This window comes from Chironomus tepperi, unplaced genomic scaffold, assembly GCF_022539635.2.
Source record: "Chironomus tepperi strain 1889 unplaced genomic scaffold, CSIRO-AGI_Ctep_v1 contig_177, whole genome shotgun sequence".
NCBI classification, from domain to species: Eukaryota; Metazoa; Arthropoda; class Insecta; order Diptera; family Chironomidae; genus Chironomus; species Chironomus tepperi.
In genome coordinates, this window is record NW_027226299.1 from 1,066,386 (window position 1) to 1,086,636 (window position 20,251).

The 20,251-nt window shown below is 30.9% G+C and overlaps 2 protein-coding genes across 2 annotated transcripts; one reads left to right on the top strand and one right to left on the bottom strand.

Moving 5' to 3' along the window:
• Positions 1-4,688: 4,688 nt before the first annotated feature.
• Positions 4,689-11,377, top strand: DIP-lambda (Dpr-interacting protein lambda). The gene is made up of 11 exons (XM_070638953.1): positions 4,689-5,241; positions 6,853-6,962; positions 7,079-7,197; positions 7,792-7,977; positions 8,513-8,643; positions 8,712-8,776; positions 8,850-8,981; positions 9,288-9,407; positions 9,732-9,902; positions 10,068-10,268; positions 10,563-11,377. Exons 2-11 carry the CDS (start codon positions 6,884-6,886, stop codon positions 10,742-10,744), a joined length of 1,386 nt encoding a protein of 461 aa, XP_070495054.1. The 5' UTR covers positions 4,689-5,241; positions 6,853-6,883; the 3' UTR covers positions 10,745-11,377.
• A 4,943-nt stretch (positions 11,378-16,320) lies between these two features.
• LOC139089337 (major myo-inositol transporter IolT-like) lies at positions 16,321-18,328 on the bottom strand. The gene is made up of 2 exons (XM_070638839.1): positions 17,715-18,328; positions 16,321-17,654 (listed from the first exon to the last, which is right to left on the bottom strand). Exons 1-2 carry the CDS (start codon positions 17,976-17,978, stop codon positions 16,479-16,481), a joined length of 1,440 nt encoding a protein of 479 aa, XP_070494940.1. The 5' UTR covers positions 17,979-18,328; the 3' UTR covers positions 16,321-16,478.
• Positions 18,329-20,251: the final 1,923 nt, after the last annotated feature.

Consider the following 20,251-nt stretch of genomic DNA (forward strand, 5'->3'; position numbering starts at 1 on the left):
AATGCCTTTGCAAATAAAACAATGAAATGGAACAACTTGTTGAGGATTTCTTTTTATGATTTGAGACACGAAATGGGAGGAGAACTTGAAAGGAACCGTGAATTATTCAAAAGAAGCATGAAAAAAATTGTTTAAAATTTGTTCTGAACAAATAAAGAAGAAAATGAATGTAAATTTTGTGTAAATTATCATGCGGCAGCCGTTTCTCATTCTCTGTACTTCTTTACATTTCGATTGTCTTTTACTGTTCTCATGTAAGGTATGATAAATGAAAATTCAGGCACATTTAGGGAATGAGAAGTTAATTAAAAATGAAAATAATTAATTTTAAATGCCATTTGAATGAAAAACTATTAATTGATTGTGGTTTTTAATTAATGAATCATAAAATGAGCAGCACACAGTGTTGTTTGCTGCGGGGGGAATATTCTCTGTAATTTTTTAACAATAAATTTCATACGCACGCCTATAATGTTTAAATTAAGAGCATCGGAAAATTATTCTGAACTGATAAAATACCAATAATAAATGCTCAGTGTGTAAAAAATAAGCAGTATGGAGTCAAAATCATTGTATTATTATTTTTTCCATTTCCTATAAAATGCTAGGAGTGTGATGTTAACTTTAAATTGTCTGTCTGACAGTAATCAGCTTAAATGTACGTTGAATGCGTTTTCACTTTCAATTTATTGCAATCCTTTCAATCTATTCAAGCCGTGAAAAGGAAAAGCGTGAAATTTTCCATGCTTTCAATTATTTGTGTTCCACAATATGCACACCAATAGCATACACACAGTCTTATGGTTATATGAAATTCGCATCAATGCTATCGGCAACGTAAGGCAGGATTCATAGTTCGTTCGAACGATAGGAGGCATCTGGTATTGAGATTTTAATAATCTTTTGAAATTTACCTATTAATCCATGTTCTGGATAATGCATCAGCTCGAACTGATGTGTTGGTTGATGTTGGAGATTTCAGGATTTTCCATAACTTTATGCTCATTTTAATAAAGCCTTTAATGCTATGCACTTTTTGGAATTAAATTAAAACTTTTATATTTCAATTGAGCTCATTAATAATAAGTTAATAAGCTTTCAATCCTTTTATGCTTGTAGTCAACTACAATAAATTTTACGTAATTTTATTTTATCGAAATATTTTTCTCAAAACGTCCAGCAGTACGGGTTTCATTGACAACAACTCGATTTGAACTGACAGAATATTATGAATCTACATATCGTACACAGTCAACGAATGGAATTTTGAACTTTATTTTGTGCGCAAATACAAAATGATTTCGAAAATCTTTGACTCGCCTGAAATGCTGGAGAAATCAGTGTTTGATGAGGGGAATGTTGAGGATGAAAAACACAAAGCACAAAGCACTCTATGTTAAATGTTAAATTCTATTAGCAAATTAAAAATCTTTTCTTAAAATTCTAATGAAATTTTAGGATACTTACTCACTAATTCAGAAGAAATCCATGATGACTGAATATAGTTCATTGATACTGAAGTAATAATTCTTTGCAAATAGTTTATAATGACTTATTTCCTAATAAATTGCTTAAATTTTAGTGAAATTCTTCAAAATAACACGAACTTTAATTTCAATGAAACCAACTTCACTCACAACTTGAATTGACAAAAACCGTTAAAATTTAAATTTCATTAAGCTGTTACAAGTAAAATTGCATGATATTATCTCATGACGTTAATGTATCCATGAAAATTTATAATTATTTTGCAGCCAAGCAGAAGCTCATTAAATTTTCTAATTTCCCGTTAATTAGATGTAAAGTCATGAAAATGTCGAATCTCAAAAGGTCATAAAAAATTTTTCAATTCTTTAAAGACATAAAGATGAGGAATGATAAGACTCTAAAAAATTTAATTTCCTGTGCGGTTTGTGGGAAAAAACTTTTCATTTGTTTTTCTAAAGAGATTCAGATATGAATGTTGAAGATGTTCATTTGAGTAATGAAAATTCCTTTTTCTAAATCATAAAAATGATGATAATTTTTTTTTGTGTAGGAACATATTTAATTGTTCTTAATGTAGCATAGTAATCAGACAATAGGTATTAAAATCCTTATTGTTTATATATGAGAGTTTGTGAGTGATGATTAATCGTTTTTTTCTTCTCTCCCCTCATCTATGTATGCTACATCCATAATAAACATTTATAAGAAAAAAAAAGAGTCTGCTCCATGAATGCTAACATGACATGTATGATGACAAGAAAAGCTTAGCGAATATTACGAGACTCATAAAGTAAATGATGTATTGTCAATCTCAACAAGTATCCACTCAATTCACGTTGTTTCCATTTTTTGTTCATTTTTTTGCGGTATAGATGATAGCTTAAGATCAATTTGTCTGAATGAACCAGTAGTATTGAGTAGTTGCAAGCAATGCGATGTAAAGTTGCTATAAAGATTATCATGTTCAGTGAATTATCAATATTTATCAATCGTAGCAATCATCAAATACTGCGCTACAACTCTATTTACTCAGCATGCCATTAAAAAACTATCTTTCATATTTGTTTTGTGATCTATGAAGAGCTATTCACAATCATCTTTCCATTTTTGTCTATGCATTGTTTACAGCATAAAAAACCATTCTGGATAAGTGGCTTTTATAGAAGAAATTTACAACAAAACAATCATGTATCATATTTCATCATGTAAATAATGTCTCAAGGGTAATAAACAGATCAAAAGAGACTTTTTGATGTCTATTGTATTGATTTGATTCTATTTGATAAAGTCATGTGTTGACATTTTATCAGAAGCCAATCAATGCGGCTAGAATATTGAATGCTGTTATGAAACATTTTAATACAATGTAATTTCCCATATCAAAATTTCTGTGTCAATTTTTAGAGTCATTTGTCAGTCAAATGGAATGAGATGGAATTTAAATGATATAAATTTTATGAGCAAAATGGTTTTTGTGACATTTTTGATGTTTGCAAGCTTTAAAATGCAGATTCAGCATTTAAAATTATCACTTCAAATTGTAAACAATGAAAAATGGCGTGAAAATTTGTTAATCTGATTTTAATTCAACAATAAAGCTTTCCAGCAATCATGAACATGATTTTGCATCATTATCAGCACCGATAAAAATTATAATTTTTAACAATCTGTTAATTTTAACATATTTTATTCCCATATCATATTTGATAATCTGAAAATTACCAATTATAATTATATCGACATTGATAATTGGCTTTATTGACTGAACATCCCACAAAATTGATGTAATTAATAATTAACTGAATGTATTGATTATCATCTACAAGTGATTATGACAATCTCACTTTGTTGGCTTTGCATTATATAATGAGGAGGTAAAGCTCGGAAAATTTTCATTTATTAAAGCTCATTCAAACTATTATTAAGTCTATAAATTCATCATGCTTGTGCTGGCAATTGTGATATCGTTGATTTTTAAGCTTGCAGGATCCAAAATGATAGTTTTGGTTGGTGATTCCTACAAGGATTGTTCAAAAGGTCCAATAAAATTCTTAGACTGGTCTGAGCTTGAATTTGTGTACGAGAATGATACAACTTACTTTTTAAACGGTAAAATGATATTTAATGAATTAAATTTAACAAAATTGCGACCATAAAGCTTCTTAATTTAGGTAAATTGAAAGTCTACAACACAATAAATCCACCATGGAAAATGCATTACTTTATTGAAAAATACGATCGTGGAAAATGGTATACAGCACTAGTTGATCGTGAAATTCCAGATTTCTGTAAGGTTATAACGGATAAAAAAGCTCCTTGGAAATTAATTGTGAGTCACCTGAAAAGACCTGAGTGTCCATATGAGCCAAATAAAGATGAAACCTTCGATATGGAACTAATTGATTCAAGTTTGCCATCCTATTATACATTCACAATGATTGGGAAATATCGAGTGACTTTTGTATCTACTTTTACGGATAAAGAAGGGCAACCTTATGAAGAATGTCAAAAACTTAACTTTGAAATTATGCCTTTATAATTTGTTTGAATATTTTACACCGATAATGTACAAAGTTTCAGAGATTTCAAGTCTTGCACCTTGCATATCATGTAATATGTCGTCCAAGTGACTGTAATATGACGCCCAAATTGCTGTAGTATGACGCCTTAATGGCAATTTTCATGTAGACTGCTTCAATAATTGCCACTTGGATGTCATAAGACCTCTATTTGGATGCCATGAAAATCATGTGCCTATCGGGTATGAATCAAAAATTTCAAAATGTCTCGAAATTAAGATCAAGACAATCCCAAGTTACCTTCTCCGACTTGAGAACCTTTAGTTGAGCCCCAGCACCTGACTATAACTCAAAGTTACCATTGAAGCACCAGCCTTGAACAATATCACTTTAATTTGCTAATTTCCATAATTTGTATTCTAAATGCCAATGTCAAAATTTCTTCTTAATTATTTCTATCAAATAAAATTTAATTGAATCATGAAAAGTCATCAATTTCCCCTTTTTCTTCATCTTCCTTAACATTCTCAGTTCCCCGTTCCAAAATATATATACTAAATATTCGTTTCGAACTTCTTCTCGCTTATGCGCATTAGTTCCAGTTCAAAATTCATTGCATGTACGATAACCGACTGCTTGTATCATAACAGTCTTTCAGTTTAAATCGAGATCTTAGTCATACAACCCGTATTTGCGTGTCACGTTAATGAAAAAAAGAACCAATTTTACGGACGGATTATGTGTCGAGAGGAATGAATACAAACAGTAATAAAAGAATATTAAGAGGGAAAGTGGAGTGAACAGAAGAGATTAAAAGTTTAATGAGAATCATACAGATAAATAAAAATAAAAATAAAGGAAGCAAGAGCATCGAAATGGATAAATAAATTGATGAATAAAACATGAAACAGAATCGTTATCTGATGACTGTAAAGTGTGCAATGATTTGAAAGTTCTATCCTTCCTTAAATGCAATAAAAAGCGAGAAAATTAGAAGGTGAAAAGTAAATTGTCGGGAAATAAAGGCAAGAGAGGATAATAAAAGCAAGTGCAAAAAAATAGCAGATATTGGAAAGATTGAATGGATATTGATAAAGCGGCGTATATACTGAAACAATGAAAGCTATTTAATAACTCAAGTAGGATTATTTGGATAGAAACAAATGAACTGCAAAACATTTTCGATTTTTGTGGATGATTTTATCGAAAATACATGAGAACGGGAATTTAATAGGTGTGTGTATATCCAGTGAACTTCAAAAATAATAAAAAAGGCATCATATGGACATTTAATTTTTAAATGGAATCTCCAACCCCTAACTGAGGCAAAAAAACCCATCGACTGATTAAGTTAATAAAAATCTCAGTGCCAGATGCTACATTCACTTGCTATGACTATAAATACTGTTGTTAGTTGCCGATAGTATTTAATTGGTGTTGTGAAAAATTTCATATGTATGTACATATGCTATTGCTGTGCATAGTATGGAATACAAATAATTGAAAGCAGTGAAAATCCTCGCCTATCCACAGATGAAAAAATAATAAAATGATTTTGACTCCTTTCAACTCATCCTGCTTATTTTGTATACACTGAGCCAGTGGTGGACAACCATTCATTTTCGCGGTCTCAACCGAAACCGCATTCGTCATACGGTTCATGAAATTTTATAGAAATATGCAACATATTTGCGTATCGCGACACATAGGTTGCTCAACACTGCTGCTATTTTATCAGTTCAGAATAATTTTCCGATGCTCTTAATTTAAACATTATAGGCGTGCGTATGAAATTTATTGTTAAAAAATTACAGAGAATATTCCCCCCGCAGCAAACAACACTGTGTGCTGCTCATTTTATGATTCATTAATTAAAAACCACAATCAATTAATAGTTTTTCATTCAAATGGCATTTAAAATTAATTATTTTCATTTTTAATTAACTTCTCATTCCCTAAATGTGCCTGAATTTTCATTTATCATACCTTACATGAGAACAGTAAAAGACAATCGAAATGTAAAGAAGTACAGAGAATGAGAAACGGCTGCCGCATGATAATTTACACAAAATTTACATTCATTTTCTTCTTTATTTGTTCAGAACAAATTTTAAACAATTTTTTCATGCTTCTTTTGAATAATTCACTGTTCCTTTCAAGTTCTCCTCCCATTTCGTGTCTCAAATCATAAAAAGAAATCCTCAACAAGTTGTTCCATTTCATTGTTTTATTTGCAAAGGCATTAAACTGAACGCAAACAAGGACGAGCGAACAGATTATGAAATGTTTATGGAATGACAGTAAAAAGTCACTGTCTACACGGTAGAATCTCCTGTGTGAAAAAGGAAAGTTCATTGTTTGCAGACATGACCCATGTATGGGTTGAACTTTGAGTGACACAAAAAAAGTGAACATAATAGGGATATAATGTGATGCTAATTGAGGTGCTTGATGCTGAACATTTTCTATTAATTTACTTTACATATCCATGACTTTTGGGTACGAAACTTTTTTATGGCTTTATAAATGTTCACTTTTTGTCTTGTAAACAAGTTCGAATGACATGAGATGTGTAAGGTTGTTGAAGATGTTGAAGGAAGTGATGAAACGAAAAGTTTTTCACCTCAACTCACAACTTTCTCTTGCTGTCTCCTTTTTGACATCATTTATCTATACTTTCAACTCTATTCTATGTCTGTGGTTATAGGATTAAGAACTTTAAAGGAGATAGAGACGAGAAACTTATGTCATGGATGCCTTTTAACTTTACATTTTAGTCACAACATTTATTCAAGAATTTCAAGTCATAAACTTAATTTAAAGTGCTGCATTTCACTTCTTGTAGATAAAAAGACAGCACACAAACAGCAGAGGACATGGAGATTGTTGGACTCATCCAAAATGCAATAATTAAAGCTCTATTTAATATTCTTCTTGTCATTACTTTAGTTAAAGGTGAATATTTTGTGTCTGTGTGACTTATTGACTCAAGATGCGGCAACTGTAGTGTTGCTGCATCTTGATCAATATCTAGTGAATCAAAACTTATACTTGAACTTCAAAATTCTCAGGATTGGGACAAACGACTGATCAAGAACCAGAATTTCTTCAACCTTTGGACAATCTTACAGTCACACAAGGACGTGACGTATCATTCACATGTGTAGTTAATAATTTAGGTCAATACAGGGTAAGTTGGATGTGCTTTGTATAAATATTTTAAAGCCAAAAATGCTCTACAATTAATTACTTCCATATATACATTTAATTATCATCCTCACGTTGTATACAAATGGATTTAAAGTGAATTATAATGTATAGAATGGAATAGCACCCAAGTGAATAATTTAAAATTCAGAAGAAAAAGCTTTTCTAGACTGTTTTTAAGCAGCAGACGAGGAACAGTCTTTTAATTTAAGTTTTTTTCACTTCCACTTGATGCAAATTTTTATTGAATTTTCACTGCTCAATTGCAACATTTAATCTCAATTTGAATCGATTGTGGATGAAGAGGAGCAGTTGAGAAAACTTTTCATGATAAGCATTAAAAATTCCATAAAGAAACTTTGCAGTCTGCTCTTTGTCATGAAACTTTCTTTCTTTCCACTCATTCCAAGAAGTTCAAGAAGTACTCTTTGGGTAAATCCGATTAAACTTTTTAAATTTTTGATAAAAACTTTCGAAAATAATCGATTGCTGGTTGGACTTAAAATTCAAAGTAGAGTACGAGCAGGCATAGATTCAATATTTTTATTGTGTGAAAAATTCTCTATAAAATTTTTAGGTAGCATGGATAAAATCAGATTCAAAGGCAATTTTAGCAATTCACACACATATGGTTGCACTTAATCCTCGCTTATCGGTAACACATAATGGACATAATACGTGGAAGTTGCACATTTCACATGTTCAGTTGAATGATAGCGGAAGTTATATGTGTCAAGTGAATACAGATCCTATGCGATCACAGGTAAAATTGTGAATAAATTGGAATTAAAGTGCATTTCTTCATAAAATTTTATCATTTTGGGTTGAAAATGAACACTCGACGTGACTGTTACAGCTCCAAACTTCAATCTCAGCTATTGAAATTCTGAGTATGTCTGTAAAAATTCTGATGAATAACTTTTTATGCTCTACATTTATGAACTATTTTCGATTTATGAGATTTCATTGCCCTTTTCACATATTTTTGTGCTGAATGAATCGATATAGTAAATGCAGGAAGGTAGCATAGTCACATAATGCTCATTCATGCAATCTCTCTCATCTTTGAATTCCTCGAATGAATGTAGAAGAATTTTTAAAGTGGATTTTTTTCGTGCATACGTATGCAGCATAAATCAAAATATGAATTAAATCACATTATTAGGTATGAGATATTCATCCATTCCAGCAAGCTCATTTTCAGTCAAGATAAATATTTTTGGAATGGAGAAATGCACTTTATGTATGAATATGAAGGATTTATGCTTATTTTCTTATGATGACAATGACTCTTATAGTCAGGACACTTGGATGTGGTTGTACCACCAGACATCCTCAATGCAATCGAGTCATCTGGAGATGAAAGTGTAACAAATGAAGGAGGAAATGTACAATTGTTATGTCAAGCGACAGGCGTTCCTGAACCAAGGTTAATACTATGATTATTATTGCTCTTATTCTCATGCTTACTACTGATACTATCTATATCCATAATAGTGTGCAATGGAGACGAGAGGATGGAAAAGACATTGTAATTCGCAATGAAGGCAGAGACAAGCAATGTAAATGAATTTAAAAGATTTTTTTTTAATTCCTCAATTATAATGCTTTGTTCCTATTTATTCACCTAATTAGTTCAAAAAGCTATCGAGGGCGAGAGATTATCATTAAGTGGTGTTCAGAGATCAGATATGGGAGGATATCTATGCATAGCATCCAATGGAATACCACCTAGTGTATCTAAGCGATATGATGTACAAGTGAACTGTAAGTGCCCAATTAATTGAAGTTTATTTCCTCTAAATTCACTTGAAAAGGATAATAAATGTCTAAGAATAAATACAAATGCTCGGAGTGAGAATCGAACCTCTGTCCTCCTGATTACTGGCCCGAGCTCCAAATTGGATATTTTATATACGTAAATCCACTTGAAAAGGATTTTGGAAATACGAAAACTGCGAAGAAATTTTCAATTTCCAATTCATGCAAGTCATTACTGTTTGCGAACTAAAGAAGATGTTTAGAGATGATTAATTTATTTTTAATCGCTTCCTTTTCTCTTTTGTTACACAGTTCCTCCATCAGTCAAAGCCGTTAATCAATTAGTCGCAGCTCCAGTTGAAAGTCATGTTTCCTTTGCATGTATTGTCGAAGCATTTCCGAAGCCTCTCAATACATGGTTCAGTCGTGAAGGTGAGCAACAATTTCCATCCTTAAACTCTCATTTATCTTCAACAACATCAATTTCATGTTCCTGAATATCGCCTGGGAGTTTTTCTTTTTTTCAATTTTCCAAAATGACTTGATGCTTTTTTTCTTTCTCTTTCCATGTTTGTGCTTCATCTAATTCAATTTTCACCATTCATTGTTATTCTTATGTTACATGCTGCTATCGTTACTGTTCTGATATATCTTGTACAATGCTCATGCCATTTGTCATGATGTTTATTTAAAAATGAAATGTTACTTAATGTTTCTGCTGGCTGTTGAATATCTGCATGCGGAATGTGGTGACAGACTCAAAATTATATCATGGTGAAAAGTATCACATAATTGAGTCAATGATTAATTCGTTTACATGGCAAATGAATTTAACAGTGAGGAATTTACAGAAAGGTGACTTTGGACAATACGTATGTTCAAGTGAGAATGCTCTTGGAAAATCTGATGCACCAATACGATTGCAAGGTAACAAAACGACAGGAAAATTAATTTTTCTCATTTCTACTTTCTTTCACTTCCAACTCATTAATTTATGGCATTACAATTGTTTCTACTCTTCTCTATTTTAATGCAAAAACTTTTTTACTTTACTGCTTACTCCTGCTGCTTTGAAAATGGAAATAAATGCAGAACTTCTATTACCAAAGAAACCAACAACAACACCAACTCCATATATTTTCACAACAATAAAGCCACAGAGAAACAGGAATAAACAGCAGCATAATCATCAGCATAAGACACAGCATGAAGGTAAAGGAACCAAGGATATAATTGGAGGACCAAATCAAATCCAAACGATTCGTGAAACTGAAACAAATGCTGCGAGTGAAGGTATAACTTTTGTTCTTATCAATTTTCAACTATTTCCTTCATACTTTCTAAAATATTGTTATGTACAGCACAAGTAAACTTTGAGAATTTACTAAAATAAGGAAGAAGCAAATTAAGGAAATTTTTTCTTAATCTAAGGAAATTCAAATAATTTCAACTTCCTCGTCTTCCTTTTTGTGTTGAAAACTAACTTAAAACTTTTCCATGATAATTTAAATTAATTTATGGGATTTTATAAACTAACATTCAAGTAGTTTCATGAGATAAAAAAACTTTTCATATTTCTTTCAACAGTTATGACACAAGCACCAGTAAAAACGAATGGCGATAAGAGCAGGAATAATCAGCCATCAAGTATAATTCCATCACGTCCTCCATGGGTCGTTCTTGGCAGTAACAACAGCGCGAAACTTCAAGTGAGCTTCCTCAAGTACTTCTCTGTACTTGTCATCATATCACAAGCTTTAATGGCTTGAAGTTGCCATTTCATCGTGTGCATTTGTAGCGGAAAATTCATCTGGTGACACAAAAATTGCATATAACATCAACAAATGCACATACATTAAGTGAACAAAACCAGAATAAAAAGAGAAAACAAAAAATAAAAATTTAACAAAAGTGCACTTGAGTGAAATTAAAATAAAATGAAAAAAGTTTTTCTTTGGTGGATTGTGAAAAGGAACCAGGACAAGAATGAAATGAGACGCTTGAAATTTAGAAACAAATTTAATCGGAAATAAAAGTTAAGCAAAAACTTGTGTCACAAGTGAATTTATGAAAGGGTTGACAACTTTTTGACTATGATTGTGCTTCGGTGTAGTTTAGTTGACGATGTGATCGATGTACAGTTTTAATTTGAAGGTTGTGATTCACTACGAAGAGTTTGTAGCGGTTATAGTGGAAAATTGAATTAGACTTGGAAATGTTGAAAATATACGTGATTGAAAGATCAAATTAACTTACCTAAAGCAGTATTAAAGCTAAAAATTTGAAATGTTTACTTTGATTTTGACAATGTTGAAAAAAATTATTTTGTTTTTATCAAAAAGAGTTAATTTTCAGCATAGAAAACATTAAACTGACGAAATTTGATGTACACTGATTCCTTATCTTGCTTAAAATTCATTCAAAATGAATTAAAATCACCTTTAAACTAACTGTTTAATTTAATTACCAAATTAATTACTAAACTTTCCAGTACAAGGGAAAAAAAACTGCGAAAAAATTCACATGCAAATTTACACTTTAATTCAATTCAAAATTCAAAAATCCGTTACAAAGCTAATGAAAAACTCTAAGTTAATCATAATCAAAAAGTTATTAATTCTTTAATATGATGTAATTATAAGAAAATATCACTAAAATTATTCGAAATTAATTCGTAAAAGTCTTCCGAAAAAATAATAAACAAAAATTAAATATCATTAATGATTCAAATAATGAAAAATAAAAAAAAAAATCCAAATATCGAGTGTATAAAGAATTGTGAATATTTAGTCGTGAACGAAATAATTAATTAGTGGACCATTTAATATCAAGAAAGTGAATTGTTTCGAGGGGAAGTAATTTCCATCAAGCAGTTTACACCATAAAAAATCGTTCATTTCAATTATTTCAGAAAGTAAAAAAACAAATGTTTATTTATGACGGAAATGTTATAGACACCTGTGTTGTATTCTGATGACAAGCATGAAATTTTCTTTCAATTCTATACAAATAAAGTAAGCATAAACATAAACACTTATACATATGATAGAGAAAATTAATGAAATGAAAATATTGTTGAAAGAGATCTTTATCATATTTCATGATTTACCCAAAAACTTACTTAAAAACTAACTAACAAGCTATCAACAAATTACGATGGTGACTATAAACATTCTTACTACTATTGATTGTATGGATATAGAACAAAAATACAGAGAAACTTTTACATAAGCAACATGATGGGAAGTTGTGTAGGATGTAAAAAGGGTGTTACACATATTGACAATATATTGTAATTATCGTATATAAAATATCAGACAGCCAAAAAGAAGAATCGAAGAAGGGACAACAAAAGTAAACTGAATAGAGGAAATAAAGACATAAATCCACATAATGCTAATGATAATAATAATGACGATGGTAAGAAGAAGAAGTAAACTTTTGCTATATTTAACACATTATTTGGTTCCATTCCAAACTGTCTTGACTATTTGATAGCCAATTTATTGTTATTACTTACTGATACCGAACATAACTTGATCACTGTGCATGTTCGCGGAATATCATTTTTTGACCCTCTAAATTCGATTATTGTTAATTAAATTAATGAATTTAGTCTGAATGAATGGAAATATGATGACAATTCAGTATGTGGAAATGACAAGAACTGAATTGATTAACTGATGTTATGTAATGAAGTTGTGTATATAAAAATAAATCAAGATGAGATGAAATCTGTTAAATTTAATTGAGTTATGAGTTGTGATGAACATTTGATGATGACAGGATTTATAAACAGTACATAAATATCTCAAGTTAAAGACATCCATCGATAATCATAATAATTAATGAAGACATTATGAGATATTGACCACAAAAGCTTGCTTGACCTCATTTTGAAATTAATTTTATTCATGAATTCTGATTTGTTTATGATTGGCTGACTGACTAAGGATTTGAGTCCAAATCGATCCTGTATCTCGAAGATTCGAATGAAAACTAATTAAAAATGGAGGAAGACACAGAATGACAAAAGTTTTTTATGTTCCAAAACATTCCAAACTGATGACAATGGTATTAAATTAATGAAAGAATCTGAGAGATGAAATGAGAAACTTTTGATGATTTTTGATTGTTAAAATGAGCAAAAAAGGAGGAAGCAGAATAGTAAAAAACATGATTATTACTATAAATACATAAGAATATAATGAAAATTGTTTAAAAATGATTAAATTAAGTTGAATGAAAAATCAGCAGAGGAGACAATAAATTATTTAATACAATTTCACTTAAAATGTGAACAAATTTGTTGAAGTTTTCAACTCGTTTTGCTTACTTCTGTTCTTATTTTCTCTTTTGCAGCTTACATTTCATTCCAGAGAACGTGCAACGACTAAGATAATGGCTTTTGTTGTCAACTTTCTTCCATTCCATTCAAATATTGCTTACTTCTGTTGCTGCTCATTTCGATTGTTTCGCAAATGAATTGAAAACTTTTCAGTTCCTTATGAAAATTGAGTATTTTTGAGTTTAAGCAACATCTGCGATTATTTCAATTTATTGTTCATTGATGTCAAACAAAAGTAGCTCATTCAAGCACAACAACAGCTTGTTGCCAATTATTCTGAACTCAATTTGAATTTAATTGCGACTTAAAAATTAATTCTTAATCGAATTATTTGCCGGAGGCGAGGAGGCACTGAATAATTTTTTGCAAATCCAGTATTATCCATTATTTTGTTCTTGTTAGGGATTAATAGAAATATCAAGAAAAATCACAAGAGAATTCCATCAAAATTGGTGTGCCTTAAGGGGCCAATCATATTGAATTGTTATGAAACAAATGAGCTACTAAATATTTGGGAGTGGAGTGATTTGCTGTCCTGATTAAGGACGTGATTTTTTGCTATTTTCAGAATCAAGCTTTCAACTTGATTTGATTCCATTGTGTGGTGTCTTCCTTAATCTAATTTATGATTTTTTGCCTCGTCTCATTCAATACCAAACTTTTGTCACCTTCTCATCACATGATGTCTTCATGTCTATCGACACTTAAATCCAATTCCTTTCATTCGAATGTGAATCAACTAATTTCATTTATTGATGACAAAAAATCACGCAAGAATCAGAAATGTTTTCGGGGAAATTCAATTTGTGTCTATTATCATCAGCAGTTCCATAAATTGACATCAATTTAAGTTCCACTGGATGTAAAAGTGAACTTATTTTAATGTCAGTTTCCCTTTCAATGTTCAGTTCCAGAGATTCTTTTGCAAACTTTCTCGTGTCACTTTGTGCATAATCAAGCTTTCCACGTTGACACCAAAAAGTGATCGCTAAAAATTTTTATTGAATTTTTTTTCATCACATTCTCACAAGTCCACACACAAGTATGCATGTAAAGTTCCTTTAAATATAGCACAGTGTGAAGGAAGAAGAAAAATGTGTGAAAAAATTTCAGTTTCATATGAAAATTATTTTTATGCTGATCTCTGTAGTTATGGAAGCATACAGAAGCTAAAAGATAAAAAGAGAAATGAAAATAGAAAAAAAGAAGAAAGGACGACTGTTGTCAGTAAAAGGAATTTTTCATAGCGTAAAAAATGAAAGAAAGATAAGTGCAAATATTGGTTTGTGTATATAAAGAAGGGAAAATTATGGAAATTGATAATGTTTGGGTGATAAAGGCGCATTTTGGAATTAGCTATTAATGAATTGATGCTGATTGATTATATTGAACTGCTGATTGTGAGATTTAAAACAAATTTAACTGCAACTTTCTTGTCTTGCATCTTCCCAACTGAGCAATTATAGTATTTTGACTCCTTAAGACTATGCAACCAGGACTAACTTTAAAGCTTAAACATTTTCTAAAGAAGAGAATTTGCTTACTTACTCTCTTGCCGTAACGATCATCTGTGATTCATAACTTCTCTGCTTCTCTCAGTCCGTGTCTACAACTGGCTCTATCGTAAGGCTGCCCTTTGTCAATTAGAAAAAGCTAGTAAATAGAAGATTTAAGTATTATAGTTGATAAGGCTTTTAAAAAAACCAGCTTTAAGTACATTCTAAAGTCCTATGCATTGAATAGTCCTTAAATCAACCAAACTGCACAAATCCCAATAAATCTAATCTCCATAATATTCCGCTAAAATTTGTAAATAAAATGAGAATAGAAAATAAAGGAAAAAAGAACATGAATGAGCAAATATTTGTGTGGCACGATTTGTGTTGAATTTACAAAGAATGATAAGCAAAGCAAATTCTTGTAGAGGAGGAAAAAAGTTCTTGTTGACTTTGACATTTTTCCTCCACTCTTAAAGTGTCTTGCTCTTTTATCTTCTAGACAAAATAAATAATAGGAGGATGGAAGGCAGGAATAAAAAAAAAAATGTTAAAGTCATGAACAAAATCAATTAATATCATTAGTTTTCCAATTTTCCAATCGATTGATTTCACTTGTTTTTGCTCATTTATTGCAGCAACAGAAGCTAGTCCTTTACGTATGTCGGTAACATAGCTGGTCATTTGACAGAAGTCATTAGTCTTCAGTCCGGTTATTTTTGCTTCAATTTCACTGCAATGGAGCGTTTTAATTGATTTTTGCTCCCATCCGTTCATATTTTTTTTTTGCTATTTTTAGTATATGCATGCACACATCCATTAATTTTCCAGTCTTTCTGTAGTGACTCCACCACATCAATATTCCTCTCTCTTTGGCAAAATGATACACAATGAAGGGAAGACAATTGTTCTCCAGCATCCTGATTCGTCATCATTTAAAAAAAAGACTTGTCGCTGGTGCTGGATGTAAATCTCATGCTGGTACGATAGCTCCCTATACTCATATATATTTTAAAATTATAGAGGAAGAGTGAATATTCCCATTTGTGTAATGCTTTTTAATTAAAAGGAATTGTAGAAATGGAAAAGGAAGTACAGCGACACAACACAAATAAGTGTGAATATAACTGTTCATTTAGATCCCATCTGCAAATATAAATTATTGGATATGTAAAGCATCAACATTATATCTTAATGCGCTCAAGCTTGATTGCTATAAAAATGTTTATCTCATCTCCGCCACACTTCCTTTCTTGTTCCATTTCATTTCTGGTTTTGTCTCTTCTCTGGATGATGCTTTTTAATTTTTTTAATCATATTTTTCTCTCCGCTTTTTGTTTAAAATTCATTTGCTTTTAAATGCTTGTGGCACATCATTTAAATTCCCAATATAATTATTAGCATAACATACCAACAGCTTTACTGTATACAACAAAAAAAGAAGAACATTAAGGAATCTGGAATGAGATTTAAATTTAATTAGTATGAGACTTAGTCAGCATTGAAATAGAAACTTGTAGACTAGCTTTATATGCTTTTTTTATTTAAATACTAATTAATATTGTCCTCATATTAAAAACATCCATTAATACTGCAAAATATCTCATAAAAATTTGAACTTCTCTAAATGCCCAAAGGAACTTTTCAAATATTTAATCCTCAGTGAAAAGTTATTCCTTGCGGTTCCATTTTATTTGATCCACCAAAAACAATTTCACCTCTCTGTAGAAACTCATTTCTTGTTTGTCTGATGGACATTTTTGCTGTCTCTGGCAATGTTTTGTGAAGGAGATAAGTAATTGCCATTACTACAACTCCAGATGCCAGAACATAAACTGCATCAAATGTTGAGGATGCTTCAACCTTATAAGTAGTGAAAACAATGACACCGTGGAGCACAAACTCTATGGCTGTTACAAAACACAAGGATCGTGCTTTCTTGACTGTATTAAATGCTTCAGAGGAATAAACATCTGATACAACGCCAATTCCAATTCCACCAGCTACTTCCAGTAAAAATTGAATTGTTTCATAACCAAATGTGAAATTTGAGGGTTGGACGAACACGACTACTGCAAATGCAATTAACAAAACAGCAGTTGCAGCATGTGAAATAAGAAAATGAATTTTCCTTCCATTAAATTCAATTGAAAACATTGTGAACATTAGGACAAGAACTCTGACTGACAAAAATGTCAATGGAGCAAAATTGTAGCCCTCTGCCGAATTGAAGCTGGTCGTGTACTTTAATCTAATGTAATTCAACCCATAATTGAATGAAATCACAAAAGCAATTTTAAGCAACATAATTAAGGCAAGTGGTCTTGTATTACCATTCTCGAAAATATTTTTGGATGTTTCGTCATCTTCCTCAACCATTTTCTTTAATTCATTGTATTCATTACGGATACTCCACGTTTCACTTGTCTCATTTCGTACTTGAATCATTATTTTCATCGCTTCATCAAATTTCTTCTCTCGCATTAATTTGACAGGTGACTCACGTGTAAAGACTAAGGTAAACGTAATACCCATCACACAATAAATTAATCCAAGTATTCCTATATATTGAAATGCGTCTAGTGACTCTTCAACCATTGTTGCAGCAAACGTACTTGTTACAATCATTGATGATAGAATGCATACTTGTAAGGCGGCAATAATCATGCCGCGTAATTTTTGGTGCATTATTTCTGAAGCGTGAATGATTATTGTAAGATAAGAATATCCATGAGAAAATCCAATCATAATGCGCGTAACTAATACAATGTAGTAATTATTCGGTAAAACGATAAGCATTGCTGAAGCCACAGTCGCAAAAGTAAGTGACGTAAACTAAAAATTGATAAAAAATCCATTAAATTGACAAAAAAAAATCAGTCATTTCCTACTTACATAAATATTAATTTTGGTCAACCGGTTTATGGTCATTGATGCAACATAAACACCACCAACTGCAGATGCGAAGAATGCAACAGCTGCTAAATTAACTAACAAATCTGAATGACCTTCTGTCCATGGTAATTTATCAACTCGATTGTCCATTATCCATCCGATTTGCAAACCACTAACCAGCATCAACATTACTCCACCTGCCATTGAATTTCCTTGCGGTTTCATTTTTTGAGAGAACTCAAGAAATTCCCAGCAACCTCCCATTATGATTTTTTTTATTTGACAATTTTTGTTGTCACTCGTTTAATACACAAAGAGAAACTGACAACAAGTTATGTGAATAAGTTTCGATTTTATCGAGATTCTATTTTTGCTACGCTCAGTTGATAATGATTTATATGTGAAGGTATGATGCAAATGTATAGGTATGAGTTTTTATCTCTTTGTGTTTTCAGAGCATTTACGTTTTTTTGAAGAACACTTCAGAGTTTGATTTTCTGTTGTTTACAAATAACACAGCGATGATATGATGAGTCATTTTGAACCGGAATCAGGTTTTTGTGCATATTAAACTCTTTTTAGCCAAAGATAGAAGCTAAATGACCAGAAGAAATTGGAATGATTGTAAATTTTACCTAAAATTGTGAAATTTATGTTAAATGAAAAATTTAGCTGATTTTTGAATGAAATTAACTTTTTAGGATATTACCTATATTGTTTGGACATGCAAATGATGAATTTAAGACTGTTCCAACCGCTTAACACTTCTTTATACGATAAAAATTTTCACACAAATTTTTTTTTATGAACAGAAAATATACAACATGAAGTTAGCTTCAATTATGTGAATTCAAAAAAAATTATAACAGAAATTTCGATTGCAATCACCAATGACAAATTGAATGTGTTAAATTAGCATTCAAAGTTTCTTGCTAAAGACAAAAAGTTAATGGAGAAGAAAATTGGAAACAAAATAGAGAAAAAAAAGAAAATTAATTGATTCTCCTCATGACTTTGACTTTTGTTTTTATTTTCATGAAAAAAAAAACTTCCATTGCTTAATAGCTTTATATTTCTGTCCTTTCTCCTACCCTCAACCATTCAGCATAAAAAGTTTTGAAAGTCAATAGAATGAGAGATTGTTGCCAAAAAGTCAAATATTGGGAACAAACAAAAAGATACAATGGAAAATCTTCTCCACCCCTCTCAACACAAAATACATATATTTGCTCTTGTGCTCCTCTTTAAACATTCCTTTTTGTCTTTTATGCATGCAAACCAATATTTTTGTTTGTTCCATTTCTTTCCCTCTTTCTATGTGTCATGGTGAAAATTTCTCCACTGACAACATTTGTCCTTTTTTTCTATTACAATTTGCTCACATGCGTTTATATCTACTGAGATCAGCAGAAAATAATTTCCATGTGAAATTTTTCACACATTTTTCCTTTTCGCTTGACACTTCATATGTATTTCATTTAAATGAGACTAGAACTGTGAATACTTTTATATGAATTTAGGAATGCAGATATGAAAAAATTTCAATAAAAAAAGCTATGGGAATTTTCAATGTCATGCAGAGAATTTACACTAGTTTTATTGATATTTCGAACTCAATAGATATTTAATTAATTTACGAATAAATGTGAATAACTCACTAATCCACATAGAATCTGTTTGTTCCATAAACCGCGCTTCATTGAAGTTCCTATCTCCATAAATGCGAATCCAATAATGAATTCAAATATTTTCACATTCAAATTATGTTTGTGCGGAATCAAATGTAAGAATGAGTAACTGAATTATTTATATCGCTTCTGGTAATCATGACATTGATGAAGACACCGCAAATTGAATTTCCCCAAAAACATTTCTGATTCTTGCGTGATTTTTTGTCATCAATAAATGAAATTAGTTGATTCACATTCGAATGAATTGGAATTGGATGTAAGTGTCGATAGACATGAAGGCATCATGTGATGAGAAGGTGACAAAAGTTTGGTATTGAATGAGACGAGGCAAAAAATCATAAATTAGATTAAGGAAGACACCACACAATGGAATCAAATCAAGTTGAAAGCTTGATTCTGAAAATAGCAAAAAATCACGTCCTTAATCAGGACAGCAAATCATTCCACTCCCAAATATTTAGTAGCTCATTTGTTTCATAACAATTCAATATGATTGGCCCCTTAAGGCACACCGCTTCTGATGGAATTCTCTTGTGATTTTTCTTGATATTTCTATTAATCCACAACAAGAACAAAACAAAAAAAAAATTGAAATAAAAACCAAGAAAATAATTCAGCAAAATTAATTATCTCAACAATGCTGGATTTGCAAAAAATTATTCAGTCGACAATTCCAAAAATTCCCATTGCCTGAAGCAAAAGACTCGATAATTTGCTTTTTTATTCAACTTAGTTATTAAATTAAAATAAATAAAAGAATCATTTATAACAACATAAACTCATTAATTGAGTGAAAATGGTAAGTGAAAAATAGCTGAGAGGTTAAGGAACATGCTGTCGAAAGAT